This window comes from Balaenoptera borealis (assembly GCF_965194805.1).
Source record: "Balaenoptera borealis genome assembly, chromosome: 1".
Lineage (NCBI taxonomy): Eukaryota > Metazoa > Chordata > Mammalia > Artiodactyla > Balaenopteridae > Balaenoptera > Balaenoptera borealis.
The window spans coordinates 151,345,704-151,362,324 of NC_138860.1; the positions used below are offsets into that span (position 1 = coordinate 151,345,704).

The window sequence follows — 16,621 nt, forward strand, 5'->3', positions numbered from 1 at the left end:
TGTTTATTATATTTTAAAAAAAATTTTTATTGAGGGATTTCCCTGGTGGTCCAGTGGCTAAGATTCCATGCTCCCAATGCAGGGGGCCTGAGTTCGAACCCTGGTCAGGGAACTAGATCCCACATGCCACAAGTAAGAGTTCGCATGCCTCAACTAAGAGTTTGCATGCCGCAACTAAAGATCCCACATGCCACAACTAAAGATCCCGCATGCCGCAACGGAGGTCCCACACTGGCAACGAAGATCCCACGGGCTGCAACTAAGACTCGGCGCAGCCAAATAAATAAATAAATATTAAAAAAGAATTTTTTATTGAAATCTAGTTGATTTACAATGTTGTGTTAGTTTCAGGTGTACAGCAATGTGATTCAGTTATACATATATATATATAAATATATATATTCTTTTTCAACATTCTCTTCCATTATAGGTTATTACAAGATATTGAATATAGTTCCCTATGCTATACAGTAGGTCCTTGTTGGTTATCTATTTTATATATAGTAATACATATATTTTAATCCCAAACTCCTAATTTATACCTCCACCTTTGGTAACCATAAGTTTGTTTTCTATGTCTGTGAGTCTGTTTTTGTTTTGTAAATAAGTTCATTTGTATCATTTGTTTAGATTCCAGATATAAGTGATATCGTATGATATTTGTCTAACTTACTTCACTTAGTATGATAATCTCTAGGTCCATCTATGTCACTGCAAATGGTATTATTTCATTCTTTTTTATGGCTGAATAATATTCCACTGTACACCACATCTTCCTTATCCATTCATGTCAATAGACACTTAGGTTGCTTCCATGTCTTGGCTATTTTAAATAGTGCTGCAGTGAACATTGGGGTGCACTCATCTTTTCAAATTATGTTTTTCTCCAGATATGTGCCCAGTAGTGGGATTGTAAGATCATATGGTAGCTTTATTTTTAGTTTTTAAGGAACCTCCATACTGTTCTCTGTAATGGCTGTACCAGTTTACATTTCCACAAACAGTGAAGGAGGGTTCTTTTTTCTCCACATCCTCTCCAGCATTTTTTATTTGTAGACTTTTTGTTGTTGACCATTACGCCCAGTGTGAGGTGATACCTCATTGTAGTTTTGATTTGCATTTCTCTAATAATTAGTGATGTTGAGCATCTTTAAATGTGCCTTTTGGCCATTTGTATGTCTTCTTTGGAGAAATGTCTATTTATGTCTTCTACTCATTTTCTGATTGGGTTGTTTTTTTTTTTGATATTGAGCTATATGAACTGTTTGTATATTTTAGAGATTAATCCCTTGTTGGTCACATTGTTTGCAAATATTTTCTCTTATTCCATAGGTTGTCTTTTTGTTTCTGGTTTCCTTTGCTGTGCAAAAGCTTTTAAGTTTCATTAGGTCCCATTTGTTTATTTCTGTTTTTATTTCCATTACTCCAGAAGACGGATCCAACAAGATACTGCTGCGATTTGTGTCAGAGTGTTCTGCCTGTGTTTTCCCCTAGGAGTTTTATGGTTTCAGGTCTTACATTTAGTTCTTTAATCCATTTTGAGTTTATTTTTGTGTATGGTATGGTGTTAGAGAATGTTCTGATTTTTAAAAAATTTATTTAATTAATTTATTTATGTCTGTGTCGGGTCTTCATTGCAGCACATGGGCTTCTCTCTAGTTGTGGTGTGTGGGCTTCTCTCTAGTTGCAGCATGTGGGGTTTTTTCTAGTTGTGGTGTGTGGGTTTTCTCTCTCTAGTGGCGTGCGGGCTCCAGAGTCCGTGGGCTCTGTAGTTTGCAGCATGCAGACTCTCTTGTTGAGGCACATGAGCTCAGTAGTTGTGGTGTGTGGGCTTAGTTGCCCTGCGGCATGTGGGATCTTAGTCCCCGACCAAGAATCGAACCTGTGTCCCCTGCCTTGGAAGGTGGATTCTTTACCACCGGACCACCAGGGAAGTCCTGAGAATGTTTTAATTTCATTCTTTTATTTGTAGGTGTCCAGTTTCCCAGCACCACTTATTGAAGAGCCTGTCTTTTCTCCATGGCATATTCTTGCCTCCTTTGTTGTAGATTAGCTGACCTTATGTGTATGGGTTTATTTCTGGGCTTTCTACCCTGTTCCATTGATCTATATTTCTGTTTTTGTGCCAGTACCATACCGTTTTGATTGCTGTAGCTTTGTTGTGTAGTCTAAACTCAGGGAGCCTGGTTCCTCCAGCTTCGTTTTTCTTTCTCAAGATTGCTTTGGCTATTTGGGGTCTTTTGTATTTCCATATAAATTAAAAAAATTTTTTTGTTCTAGTTCTGTAAAAAATGCCTTTGGTGATTTGGTAGGGATTGCATTGAATCCGTAGATTGCCTTGGGTAGTACAGTCATTTTAACAATATTGATTCTTCCAATCCAAGAACATGGTATATCTTTCCATTTATTTGTGTCATCTTTGATTTCTTTCATCAGATACTTACAGTTTTTGGATTACAGGTTTTTTGCCTCCTTAAATAGGTTTATTCCTAGTATTTTATTCTTTTTGATGCAATAGTAAATGGAATTGTTTCCTTAATTTCTCTTTCTGACCTTTCTTTGTTAGTGTACAGAAATGCAATGGATTCCTGTGTATTCATTTTGTATCCTGCACCTTTACTGAATTCACTGATGAGCGGTAGTAGTTTTCTGGTAGTGTCTTTAGGATTTTTCTATGATAAATGTATGATATGTATGATATGTCATCTGCAAACAGTGACAGTTTTACTACTTCTTTTCTGATTTGGATTCCTTTTATTTCTTTTTCTTTTCTGATTGCTGTGGCTAGGACTTCCAAAACTGTGTTGAATAACAGTGGTGAGATTGGACATCCTTGTCTTTTTCCTGATTTTAGAGGAAATGCTTTCAGCTTTTCACCATTGAGTGTGATGTTGCCTGTGAATTTGTCATATATGGCCTTTATTATGTTAAGGTAGGTCCCTGCTATGCCCACTTTCTGGAGAGTTTTTATCATAAATGGATGTTGAATTTTGTCAAAAGCTATTTTGGCATCTATTAAGCTGCTCATATGGTTTTTAGTCTTCATTTGTTAATGTGGTGTATCACACTGATTGATTTGTGTATATTGAAAAATCCTTGCATCCCTGGGATAAATCCCACTTCATCATGGTATATGATCCTTTTAATGTATTGTTGGATTTGGTTTAATAGTATTTTGTTGAGGATTTTTGTGTTCATCAGTGATATTGGCCTGTAATTTTCTTTCTTTCTTTCTTTCTTTCTTTCTTTCTTTCTTTCTTTCTTTCTTTCTTTCTTTCTTTCTTTCTTCCTTCCTTCCTTCCTTTCTTCCTTTCTTTCTTCCTTTCTTTCTTTCTTTCTTTCTTTCTTTCTTTCTCTCTCTCTCTCTCTCTCTCTGTCTTCCTTTCTTTCTTTTTTCTTTCTTTCTTTCTTTCTTTCTTTCTTTCTTTCTTTCTCTCTCTCTCTCTCTCTCTCTCTCTCTCTTTCTCTCTTTCTCTCTTTCTCTCTTTCTCTCTTTCTTTTCTTTCTTTTCTTTCTTTTCTTTCTTTTCTTCCTTCCTTCCCTCCTTCCTTCCTTCCTTCCTTCCTTCCTTCCTTCCTTTCTTTCTTTCTTTCTTTCTTTCTTTCTTTCTTTCTTTCTTTCTCTCTCTCTCTCTCTCTCTCTCTTTCTCTCTTTCTCTCTTTCTCTCTTTCTCTCTTTCTTTTCTTTCTTTTCTTTCTTTTCTTTCTTTTCTTCCTTCCTTCCCTCCTTCCTTCCTTCCTTCCTTCCTTCCTTCCTTCCTTCCTTCCTTCCTTTCTTTCTTTCTTTCTTTCTTTCTTTCTTTCTTTCTTTCCTCCAGGTCTTAGTTGCAGCATGTGGGATTTTCATTGCAGCATGCGGGCTTCTTAGTTGTGGCATGCGGACTCTTAGTTGCAGCATGCAGACTTCTTAGTTGGCGGCATGCGAACTCTTAGTTGTAGCATGCATGCGGGATCTAGTTCCCTGACCAGGGATTGAACCTGGGCCCCCTGCATTGGGAGCATGGAGTCTTACCCACTGGACCACAAGGCAAGTCCTGTAATTTTCTTTCTTTGTGGTATCTTTGTTTGGTTTAGGTATCAGGGTGATGGTGGTCTCATAGAATGAGTTTGGAAGTGTTCCTTCCTCTGCAATTTTTTCGAATAGTTTCAGAAGGATAGGTGTTAACTCTTCTTTGAATTTTTGGTAGAATTCACCTATGAAGCTATCTGGTCTTGGACTTTAGTTTGTTGGGAGTTTTTCAATCACAGATTCAGTTTCAGTATTTGTATTTGGTCTGTTCATATTTTCTGTTTCTTCCTGGTTCAGTCTTCGGAGATTGTACCTTTCTAAGAATTTGTCCATTTCTTCTAGGTTGTCCATTTTATTGGCATAGAGTTGCTTGTAGTAGTCTTTTATGGTCCTCTGTATTTCTGTGTTGCCTGTTGTAATTTGTCTTGTTTCATTTCTAATTTTATTGATTTGTGCCCTGTTCCTTTTTTTCTTGATGAGTCTGGCTAAAGTTTTATCAATTTTGTTTATGTTTTCAAAGAACTAGGTTTTAGTTCTGTTGACCTTTTTTTTTTTTTCCTTTTGGTCTCTATTTCATTTATTTCTTCTCTGATCTTTATGATTTCTTTCCTTCTACTAACTTTGGGTTTTGTTTGTTCTGATTTCTCTAGTTGCTTTAGGTGTAAGGTTAGGTTGTTTATTTGAGATTTTTCTTGTTTCCTGAGGTAAGCTTGTATTGCTGTAGACTTATCTCATAGAACTGCCTTTGTTGCATCTGATAGGTTTTATTTATTTATTTATTTATTTATTTATTTATTTTTTAAACATCTTTATTGAAGTATAATTGCTTCACAATGGTATGTTAGTTTCTGCTCTATAACAAAGTGAATCAGCTACGCACATACACACGTTCCCATATCTCCTCCCTCCCGCATCTCCCTCCCTCCCACCCTCCCCATCCCACCCCCCCCCAGGCGGTCACAAAGCACCGAGCTGATCTCCCTGTGCTATGTGGCTGCTTCCCACTAGCTATCTATTTTACATTTGGTAGTGTATATATGTCCACGACTCTCTCTCACCCTATCACATCTTACCCCTCCCCCTCCCCATATCCTCAAGTCCATTCTTTAGTAGGTCTGTGTCTTTATTCCCATCTTGCTACTAGGTTCTTCATGACCTTTTTTTTTCTTTCCTTAGATTCCATATATATGTGTTAGCATACTGTATTTGTTTTTCTCTTTCTGACTTACTTCACTCTGTATGACAGACTCTAACTTCATCCACCTCATTACAAATAACTCAATTTCATTTCTTTTTATAGTTGAGTAATATTCCATTATATATATGTGCCACATCTTCTTTATCCATTCATCTGATGATGGACACTTAGGTTGCTTCCATGTCCTGGCTATTGTAAATAGAGCTGCAATGAACATTTTGGTACATGACTCTTTTTGAATTATGCTTTTCTCAGGGTATATGCCCAGTAGTGGGATTGCTGGGTCATATGGTAGTTCTATTTTTAGTTTTTAAAGGAACCTCCATACTGTTCTCCATAGTTGCTGTATCAATTTACATTCCCACCAACAGTGCAAGAGTGTTCCCTTTTCTCCACACCTTCTCCAGCATTTATTGTTTGTAGAATTTTTGATGATGGCCATTCTGACTGGTGTGAGATGATACCTCATTGTAGTTTTGATTTGCATTTCTCTAATGATTAATGATGTTGAGCATTCTTTCCTGTGTCTGTTGGCCATCTGTATATCTTCTTTGGAGAAATGTCTATTTGGTCTTCTGCCCATTTTTGGATTGGGTTGTTTGTTTTTTTGTTATTGAGCTGCATGAGCTGCTTGTAAATCTTGGAGATTAATCCTTTGTCAGTTGCTTCATTTGCAAATATTTTCTCCCCTTCTGAGGGTTGTCTTTTGGTCTTGTTTATGGTTTCCTTTGCTGTGCAAAAGCTTTTAAGTTTCATTAGATCCCATTTGTTTATTTGTGTTTTTATTTCCATTTCTCTAGGAGCTGGGTCAAAAAGGATCTTGCTGTGATTTATGTCATAGAGTGTTCTGCCTATGTTTTCCTCTAAGAGTTTGATAGTGTCTGGCTTTACACTTAGGTCTTTAATCCATTTTGAGTTTATTTTTGTGTATGGTGTCAGGGAGTGTTCTAATTTCATACTTTTACATGTACCTGTCCAATTTTCCCAGCACCACTTATTGAAGAGGCTGTCTTTTCTCCACTGTATATGCTTGCCTCCTTTATCAAAAATAAGGTGACCATATGTGCGTGGGTTTATCTCTGGGCTTTCTATCCTGTTCCATTGATCTATATTTCTGTTTTTGTGCCAGTACCAAACTGTCTTGATTACTGTAGCTTTGTAATATAGTCTGAAGTCAGGGAGCCTGATTCCTCCAGCTCCATTTTTCATTCTCAAGATTGCTTTGGCTATTCGGGGTCTTTTGTGTCTCCATACAAATTGTGAAATTTTTTGTTCTAGTTCTGTGAAAAATGCCAGTGGTAGTTTGATAGGGATTGCATTGAATCTGTAGATTGCTTTGGGTAGTAGAGTCATTTTCACAATGTTGATTCTTCCAATCCAAGAACATGGTATATCTCTCCATCTATTTGTATCATCTTTAATTTCTTTCATCAGTGTCTTATAATTTTCTGCATACAGGTCTTTTGTCTCCTTAAGTAGGTTTATTCCTAGATATTTTATTCTTTTTGTTGCAATGGTAAACGGGAGTGTTTTCTTAATTTCACTTTCAGATTTTTCATCATTAGTACATAGGAATGCAAGAGATTTCTGTGCATTAATTTTGTATTCTGCTACTTTACCAAATTCATTGATTAGCTCTAGTAGTTTTCTGGTGGCAGTTTTAGGATTCTCTATGTATAGTATCATGTCATCTGCAAACAGTGACAGCTTTACTTCTTCTTTTCCTATCTGGATTCCTTTTATTTCTTTTTCTTCTCTGATTGCTGTGGCTAACACTTCCAAAACTATGTTGAATAATAGTGGTGAGAGTGGGCAACCTTGTCTTGTTCCTGATGTTAGTGAAAATGGTTTCAGTTTTTCACCATTGAGGACAATGTTGGCTGTGGGTTTGTCATATATGGCCTTTATTATGTTGAAGAAAGTTCCCTCTATGCCTACTTTCTGCAGGGCTTTTATCATAAATGGGTGTTGAATTTTGTCGAAAGCTTTCTCTGCATCTATTGAGATGATCATATGGTTTTTCTCCTTCAATTTGTTAATATGATGTATCACGTTGATTGATTTGCGTATATTGAAGAATCCTTGCATTCCTGGGATAAACCCCACTTGATCATGGTGTATAATCCTTTTAATGTGCTGTTGGATTCTGTTTGCTAGTATTTTGTTGAGGATTTTTGCATCTATGTTCATCAGTGATATTGGCCTGTAGTTTTCTTTCTTTGTGACATCTTTGTCTGGTTTTGGTATCAGGGTGATGGTGGCCTCGTAGAATGAGTTGGGGAGTGTTCCTCCCTCTGCAATATTTTGGAAGAGTTTGAGAAGGATAGGTGTTAGCTCTTCTCTAAATGTTTGATAGAATTCGCCTGTGAAGCCATCTGGTCCTGGGCTTTTGTTTGTTGGAAGGTTTTTAATCACAGTTTCAATTTCAGTGCTTGTGATTGGTCTGTTCATATTTTCTGTTTCTTCCTGGTTCAGTCTCGGTAGGTTGTGCATTTCTAAGAATCTGTCCATTTCTTCCAGGTTGTCCATTTTATTGGCATAGAGTTGCTTGTAGTAATCTCTCATGATCGTTTGTATTTCTGCAGTGTCAGTTGTTACTTCTCCTTTTTGTTTGTAATTCTATTGATTTGAGTCTTCTCCCTTTTTCTCTTGATGAGTCTGGCTAATGGTTTATCAATTTTGTTTATCTTCTCGAAGAACCAGCTTTTAGTTTCATTGATTTTTGCTATTGTTTCCTTCATTTCTTTTTCATTTATTTCTGATCTGATCTTTATGATTTCTTTCCTTCTGCTAGCTTTTGGGTTTTTTTGCTCTTCTTTCTCTAATTGCTTGAGGTGCAAGGTTAGGTTGTTTATTCGAGATGTTTCCTGTTTCTTGATGTAGGCTTGTATTGCTATAAACTTCCCTCTTAGCACTGCTTTTGCTGCATCCCATAGGTTTTGGGTCGTTGTGTCTCCATTGTCATTTGTTTCTAGGTATTTTTTGATTTCCCCTTTGATTTCTTCAGTGATCCCTTCGTTATTAAGTAGTGTATTGTGTAGCCTCCATGTGTTTGTATTTTTTACAGATCTTTTCCTGTAATTGATATTTAGTCTCATAGCGTTGTGGCCAGAAAAGATACTTGATACGATTTCAATTTTCTTAAATTTACCAAGGCTTGATTTGTGACCCAAGATATGATCTATCCTGGAGAATGTTCCATGAGCACTTGAGAAAAATGTGTATTCTGTTGTTTTTGGGTGGAATGTCCTATAAATATCAATTAAGTCCATCTTGTTTAATGTATCATTTAAAGCTTGTGTTTCCTTATTTATTTTCATTTTGGATGATCTGTCCATTGGTGCAAGTGGGGTGTTAAAGTCCCCTACTATGACTGTGTTACTGTCGATTTCAGCTTTTATGGCTGTTAGCATTTGCCTTATGTATTGAGGTGCTCCAATGTTGGGTGCATAAATATTTACAATTGTTATACCTTCCTCTTGGATCGATCCCTTGATCATTATATAGTGTCCTTCTTTGTCTCTTGTAATAGTCTTTATTTTAAAGTCTATTTTGTCTGATATGAGAATTGCTACTCCAGCTTTCTTTTGATTTCCATTTACATGGAATATCTTTTTCCATCCCCTCACTTTCAGTCTGTATGTGTCTCTAGGTCTGAAGTGGGTCTCTTGTAGACAGCATATATATGGGTCTTGCTTTTGTATCCATTCAGCCAGTCTGTGTCTTTTGGTGGGAGCATTTAATCCATTTACATTTAAGGTAATTATCGATATGTATGTTCCTATTCCCATTTTCTTAAATATTTTGTGTTTGTTATTGTAGGTGTTTTCCTTCTCTTGTGTTTCTTGCCTAGAGAAGTTCCTTTAGGATTTGTTGTAAAGCTGGTTTGGTGGTGCTGAACTGTCTCAGCCTTTGCTTGTCTGTAAAGATTTTAATTTCTCCATCAAATCTGAATGAGATCCTTGCTGGGTAGAGTAACCTTGGTTGTAGGTTTTTCTCCTTCATGACTTTTAAGTATATCCTGCCACTCGCTTCTGGCTTGCAGAGTTTCTGCTGAAAGATCAGATGTTAACCTTATGGGGATTCCCTTGTGTGTTATTTGTTGATTTTCCCTTGCTGCTTTTAATATGTTTTCTTTATATTTAATTTATGATAGTTTGATTAATATGTGTCTTGGCGTGTTTCTCCTTGGATTTATCCTGTATGGGACTCTCTGTGCTTCCAGGACTTGATTAACTATTTCCTTTCCCATGTTAGGGAAGTTTTCAACTATAATCTCTTCAAATATTTTCTCAGTCCCTTTCTTTTTCTCTTCTTCTTCTGGGACCCCTATAATTCGAATATTGGTGCGTTTAATGTTGTCCCAGAGGTCTCTGAGACTGTCCTCAGTTCTTTTCATTCTTTTTTCTTTATTCTGTTCCGCAGCAGTGAATTCCACCATTCTGTCTTCCAGGTCACTTCTCTGTTCTTCTGCCTCAGTTATTCTGCTACTGATCCCGTCTAGAGTATTTTTAATTTCATTTATTGTGTTTTTCATCATTGCTTGGTTCCTCTTTAGTTCTTCTACATCCTTGTTAAATGTTTCTTGCATTTTGTCTATTCTATTTCCAAGATTTTGGATCATCTTTACTATCATTATTCTGAATTCTTTTTCAGGTAGACTGCCTATTTCCTCTTCATTTGTTAGGTCTGGTGTGTTTTGACCCTGCTCCTTCACCTGTTGTGTGGTTTTTTGTCTTCTCATTTTGCTTATCTTACTGTGTTTGGGGTCTCCTTTTCACAGGCTGCAGGTTCATAGTTCCCGTTGTTTTTGGTATCTGTCCCCAGTGGCTAAGGTTGGTTCAGTGGGTTGTGTAGGCTTCCTGGTGGAGGGGACTAGTGCCTGAGTTCTGGTGGATGAGGTTGGATCTTGTCTTTCTGGTGGGCACGTCCACGTCTGGTGGTGTGTTTTGGGGTGTCTGTGGCCTTATTATGATTTTAGGCAGCCTCTCAGCTAATGGATGGGGCTGTGTTCCTGTCTTGCTAGTTGTTTGGCATAGGGTGTCCAGCACTGTAGCTTGCTGGTCGTTGAGTGAAGCTGCATCTTGATGTTGAGATGGAGATCTCTGAGAGATTTTTGCCGTTTGGTATTACGTGGAGCTGGGAAGTCTCTTGTGGACCAGTGTCCTGAAGTTGGCTCTCCCACCTCAGAGGCACAGCCCTGTTGCCTGGCTGGAGCACCAAGAGCCTTTCATCCACATGGCTCAGAATAAAAGGGAGAAAAAAATATAAAGAAAGAAAGAAAGAGGATAAAATAAAATAAAATAAAGCTATTATAATAAAAAATAAGAAAAAAATTATTAAGAATAAATGTATTCAGAAAAAAATTTTTTTTAAATTTTTAAAAATAGATTTATTAATTTTTTGTAAGAAAAAAATATTAAGAAAAAAATTTATTGAGAAAAAAAATTTTTCATTTTTTAAAATAAAAAATATGAAAAAACTTACTAAAAATTTTTTTTAATTTCTAAAAATAGAAAATAAGGAAAAAATTATTAAGAAAACATGTATTAGGAAAAAAAATTTTTTTAAGTAAAAAAAAAAAAAAAAACACGGACGGACCTAACCCTAGGACTAATGGTGAAAGCAAAGCTATACAGACAAAATCTCACCCAGAAGCATACACATATACACTCACAAAAAAAGGAAAAGGGGAAAAATTAATATATCCTGCTCCCAAAGTCCACCTCTTGAATTTGGGATGATTCGTTGTCTATTCAGGTATTCAACAGATGCAGGCACATTAAGTTGTTTGTGGAGCTTTAATCTGCTGCTTCTGAGGCTGCTGGGAGAGATTTCCCTTTCTCTTCTTTGTTCGTACAGCTCCCGGGGTTCAGCTTTGGATTTGGACCCGCCTCTGTGTGTAGGTCGCCTGAGGGCGTCTGTTCCCCGCCCAGACAGAACTGGGTTAAAGGAGCAGCTGCTTCGGGGGCTCTGGCTCACTCAGGCCGGGGGGAAGGATGGGTACGGCGGAGGCAGGGCGAGCCTGCGGCGGCAGAGGCCTGCGTGACGTTGCAGCAGCCTGAGGTGCGCCGTGCGTTCTCCCGGGGAAGTTGTCCCTGGATCACGGGACCCTGGCCGTGGCGAGCTGCACAGGCTCCCGGGAGGGACGGTGTGGAGAGTGACCTGTGCTCGCACACAGGCTTCTTGGTGGCGGCAGCAGCAGCCTTAGCGTCTCCTGTCCGTCTCTGGGGTCCGTGCTGATAACCATGGCTCGCGCCCGTCTCTGGAGTTCGTTTAGGCGGCGCTCTGAATTCCCTCTCCTTGCGCGCCGCGAAACAAAGAGGCAAGAAAAAGTCTCTTGCCTCTTTGGCAGCTGCAGACTTTTTCCCGGACTCCCTCCTGGCTAGCACCGAAGCCCGAGCCTCAGCTCCCAGCCCCTGCCCGCCCCGGCGGCTGAGCAGACAAGCCTCTCCGGCTGGTGAGCGCTGCTCGGCGCCGAGCCTCCGTGCGGGAATCTCTCCGTTTTTCCCTCTGCGCCCCTGTTGTTGTGGGATCCGTGCTGATAGCCGTGGCTCACGCCCGCCTCTGGGGTCCGCGCTGATAGCCGCGGCTCGCGCCCGTCTCTGGAGCTCGTTTAGGCGGCGCTCTGAATCCCCTCTCCTTGCGCGCCGCGAAACAAAGAGGGAAGAAAAAGTCTCTTGCCTCTTCGGCAGCTGCAGACTTTTTCCTGGACTCCCTCCCGGCTAGCACCGAAGCCCAAGCCTCAGCTCCCAGCCCCCGCCCGCCCCGGCGGCTGAGCAGACAAACCTCTCAGGCTGGTGAGTGCAGCTCGGCGCCGAGCCTCCGTGCGGGAATCTCTCCGCTTTGCCCTCTGCACCCCTGTGGCTGCGCTCTCCTCCGTGGCTCCGAAGCTTCCCCCCTCTGCCACCCGCAGTCTCTGCCCACGAAGGGGCTTCCTAGTGTGTGGAAACCTTTCCTCCTTCACGGCTCCCTCTCACTGGTGCAGGTCCCATCCCTATTCTTTTGTCTCTGTTATTTCTTTTTTCTTTTGCCCTACCCAAGTACGTGGGGAGTTTCTTGCCTTTTGGGAGGTCTGACGTCTTCTGCCAGTGTTCAGTGGGTGTTCTGTAGGAGCAGTTCCACGTGTAGATGTATTTCTACTGTATCTGTGGGAAGGAAGGTGATCTCCGCGTCTTACTCTTCCGCCATCTTGTCCCCTTCCCCCCGATAGGTTTTAGATCGCCATGTTTTCATTTTCATTTGTCTCTAGATATTTTTTTATTTCCTCTTTGTCTTCTTCAGTGATCCGTTGGTTGTTTAGTAGCATACTGTTTAGCCTCCACGTGTTTGTGTTTTTTGCAGTTTTTTTCTTGTAGTTGATTTCTAATCTCATGGGGTTGTGATTGGAAAGATGCTTGATACAATTTCAGTTTTCTTAAATTTACTGAGGCTTGCTTTGTAGCCCAGCATGCGATCTATCCTGGAGAATGTTCCATGCCTACTTGAGAAGAAATTGTAATCTGCTGTTTTTGGATGGAATGTCCTATAAATATCAATTAAATCTATCTGGTCTGTTGTGTCATTTAAAGCTTCTGTTTCCTTATTTATTTTCATTTTGGATGATACGTCCATTGGTGTAAGTGAGGTGTTAAAGTCCCCCACTATTATTGTGTTACTGTCAATTTCCTCTTTTATAGCTGTTAGCAGTTGCCTTATGTATTGAGGTGCTCCTATGTTGGGTGCATATATTTTTATAATTGTTATGTCTTCTTCTTGGATTGATCCCTTGATCATTATGTAGTGTCCTTCCTTGTCTCTTGTAACATTCTTTATTTTAAATTCTATTTTGTCTGATTTGAGTATTGCTACTCCAGCTTTCCTCTGATTCCCATTTACAGGGAATACCTTTTTTTATCCTCTCACTTTCAGTTTGTATGTGTCTGTAGATCTGAAGTGGGTCTCTTATAGATAGCATATATTTGGGTCTTGTTTTTGTATCCATTCAGCCAGTCTTTGTCTTTTGGTTGGAGCTTTTAATCCATTTTCATTTAAGGTAATTATTGATATGTTATTTTCTTACTGCCATTTTGTTAATTGTTTTGGGTTTGTCTTTGTAGGTCTTTTTTCTGCCTTTCCTTTTTTGTTCTCATCTCTCTTGTGATTTGATGACTTTCCTTAGCGTTGTGCTTGGATTCCTTTTTTCTTACATGTGTGTATATTTATTATAGATTTTTGGTTTGTGGTTACCATGAGGATTCGGTATAGCAGTCTATATATATTTCCATGATTGTTTTAAGTTGCTGATCTTTTTATTTCAAGTGCATTTCAGATATCCTGCTTTTGTATTCTCCTCTTCTCATGATTTTTGTTTTAGATATCATATTTGTGTGTGGATGATTTCCTACCTTTACTGTAGGTTTGCTTTAACCAGTGAGCTTTCCCATTCCATAATTTTCTTGTTTCTCATTTTGGCCTTTTCTTTTCCACCTAGAGAAGTTCCTTTAGCATTTTTCATAAAGCTGGTTTGGTGGTGCTGAATTCTTTTAGCTTTTGCTTGTCTGTAAAGCTTTTGATTTCTCCATCAAATCTGAAAAAGAGCCTTGCTGGGTAGAGTATTCTCAGTTGTAGGTTTTTGTTTTTCATCACTTTAAGGGTATCATGCCACTCCCTTCTGGGCTGCAGAATTTCTGCTGAAAAGTCAGCTGATAACCTTATGGGGATTCCCTTGTATGTTATTTGTTGCTTTTCACTTGTTGCTTTTAATATTTTTTCTTTCTCTTTAATTTTTGTCAATTTGATTACCGTGTGTTTTGGCATGTTCCTCCTTGGGTTGATGCTGTATGGTACTCTCTGCGCTTCCTGGACTTGGGTGACTGCTTCCTTTCCCATGTTAGGAAAGTTTTCAGCTATTATCTCTTCAGGTATCTTCTCAGGCCCTTTCTCTCTCTTCTCCTTCTGGGACTCCTATAATGTTAATGTTGGTGCATTTGATGTTGTCTCAGAGGTCTCTTAAACTGTTCTCGTTTCTTTTCAGACTTTTTTCTTTATTCTGTTCTGTGGCAGTGATTTCCAGCACCCTGTCTTCCAGCTCCCTTATCCATTCTTTTGCCTCATTTATTCTTCTGTTGATTCCTTCTAGTTTATTTTTTATTTCAATTATTGTATTCTTCAACTGTGGTTGTTCTTTATTTTTTCTAATTCTTTGTTAAAAACTTTTTTTAACTTCTCACTTTGTGCATGCATTCTTTTCCTGAGTTCTTGGATCATCTTTACGATCATTGCTCTGAACTCTTTCTTGGGTAGATTGCCTATCTCCACGTCACTTAGTTGTTTTTCTGAGGTTTTATCTTGTTCCTTTGTCTGGAACATATTCCTCTGCCATCTCATTTTGTCTAAGGTTCTATTTGTATTTTTATGTATGTGGAAGGTTAGTTATGTTTCTTGACCTTGGAGAAGTGGCCCTCTGCAGGGGAGGTCCTATGTGTCCCAGCAGTACACCCCCCTCTCATCACCCAATGACCAGGGACCAGTTGGTCCCAGGGTAGGTTCTGACCTTTGTTTGCAGGCTGAGTTCCACAGGCACTGGGACTGTATATTTCTTGCTTCTGGTGTCTGCCCGCTGGTGGGTGAGGCTGGTCTAGCTTCCTTGTGGGAGGGGCAGATCCCTGCCCTCTCCACTCCGGTGGAGTTGGATCTTGGCCCTCTGGTGGGCAGGGCCATGTCAAGGGGCGTGTCTGGAGGTGGCTGTGGTCTCAGGAAGTGTTTAGGCAGCCTGTCTGTTGATGGGTGGGACTGTGTTCCTGCCCTGTTGGTTGTTTGGCCTGAGGCATCCCAGCACAGGAACCTATAGGCTGTTGGGTGGGGCCAGGTCTTGGTGTTAATGTCCCAAGTAAGATGTCAGCCTTCACTCCTGGGTATGTTTGCCACCAGCTTTGATGTCCCAAGAGAGAGTCATAGCCACCACCCACCTCTGCAGGAGACCATCCAAGACCAACAGGTAGGTCTGGCCTAGGCTCCTGTGAATTCACTGCATTTGCCTTGGTTCCTGGTAATAAGACCTTGTGTGCATCCTTCAAGAGTGAAGTTTCTGTTTCCCCCAGTCCTATGGAGTTCCTGCGATCAAGACCCGCTGACCTTCAAAGCCAAGTGCTCTGGGGGCTCCTCCTCCTGATGCCAGACCCCCAGGCTGGGGAGCCTCTTGTGGGGCTCAGAACTCTCACTCCTGTGGGAGAACTTCTGTGATATAATTATCTCCAGTTTGTGGGTCACCCACCTAGGGGGTATGGGATTTGATTATATCGCAAGTGTGCCCCTCCTACCATCTTGTTGTGATTTCCTCTTTGTCTTTGGATGTAGCATATCTTTTTTTGGTAGGTTCCAGTCTTTTTTATTGATGATTGTTCAGCAGTTAGTTGTGATTTTGGTGTTCTTGTGGGAGGAGTGAGCTCAAGGTCTTGTACTCCACCATCTTGTCTTGTTTTCCTCACTGGGCGCCCCAGCAGGAACAGAGCAGAGAGGTCCCAAGAGCCCTGTTACCAGGTCTTGTTAATGCAGCTTGTATACAGTCACCTTTGGTAAACCCTGAGAAAGTAGAGAGTAAATGATGTGGGAGCATTCAGAAAAAGGAAGGCTCTGTGCTGCTATTTAAGAAAAAAACATCCTGGATAAAAGTCAGCATGGCCCTCCTCAGATGTTGGGACGCATACAGGAGCTCTTTTCTCCTGCACATGTGGCCACATGCAGGCATTTGTCCCGAAGCCAAAGTGTATGTTTATTTTTTGAATGGGAATAAATAAAAATGAAGTTAATGAGAAATTCTAATTTGGTTTCTTGAATTACAATATGGATTTTTAAAAAGAATAACTTCTTATTTCACTAATGAACCAAAACTTGGTTGAACCTGAGTCTTTATGTTGAAGACTTATCTTTAAAAATTCTTAACCAAACCAAATTCTTTCTTTCCTTTTATAGCGTAGATGGGATTTTTGGTCGGTTTACTTTTTTAATTGTAATAAATAAAGTTGAAGTTAGTGAGATATTCTAACTTGTATAACTCCTCTTGCTTTGTGAACCTTTAATGAACGGTCCTTATTTCTTTTCAAATGTAAATGCTTTTTTATATTCTCTGAAACCTAGTGGTTTAATTAAAAATCCAGAATCTAGAATATCTTGGAGGTTTTTTGGGGGTTTTTTTAACTGAATTTGTAAAAGTCAAGCCTTAGCATGCCTTGGGTGTTCTGGCCACAACTAAAATGACTTTTGAAGACTTACTTTCAGGAATCACTTCTGTAGTTCATAAAATGACTTTTGAGAGGGGCATGTGTGTATGTGTACACACAAAAATAAAGTGGATTTAAAAAATAATTTCTATATCCTTGATTGTTGATTTTTTTAAATGTCTGTGACTATTATTGGTATTCTATTTGCTCATTG

At 39.5% G+C, this 16,621-nt stretch overlaps 1 protein-coding gene across 4 annotated transcripts in view; it reads left to right on the forward strand.

The window, feature by feature from the left end:
- Positions 1-16,621, forward strand: part of EPS15 (epidermal growth factor receptor pathway substrate 15) — a 165,746-nt gene that overhangs the window by 49,186 nt on the left and 99,939 nt on the right. Inside the window, exon 3 of one of the 4 annotated variants that reach the window (XM_082370522.1) lies at positions 15,119-15,185. The exons of the other annotated variants lie outside the window; for them this stretch is intronic. Within the exon in view, the coding sequence (XP_082226648.1) occupies positions 15,119-15,185 (67 nt within the window). The remainder of the gene's footprint in view (positions 1-15,118; positions 15,186-16,621) is intronic. 4 annotated transcript variants of the gene reach the window in all.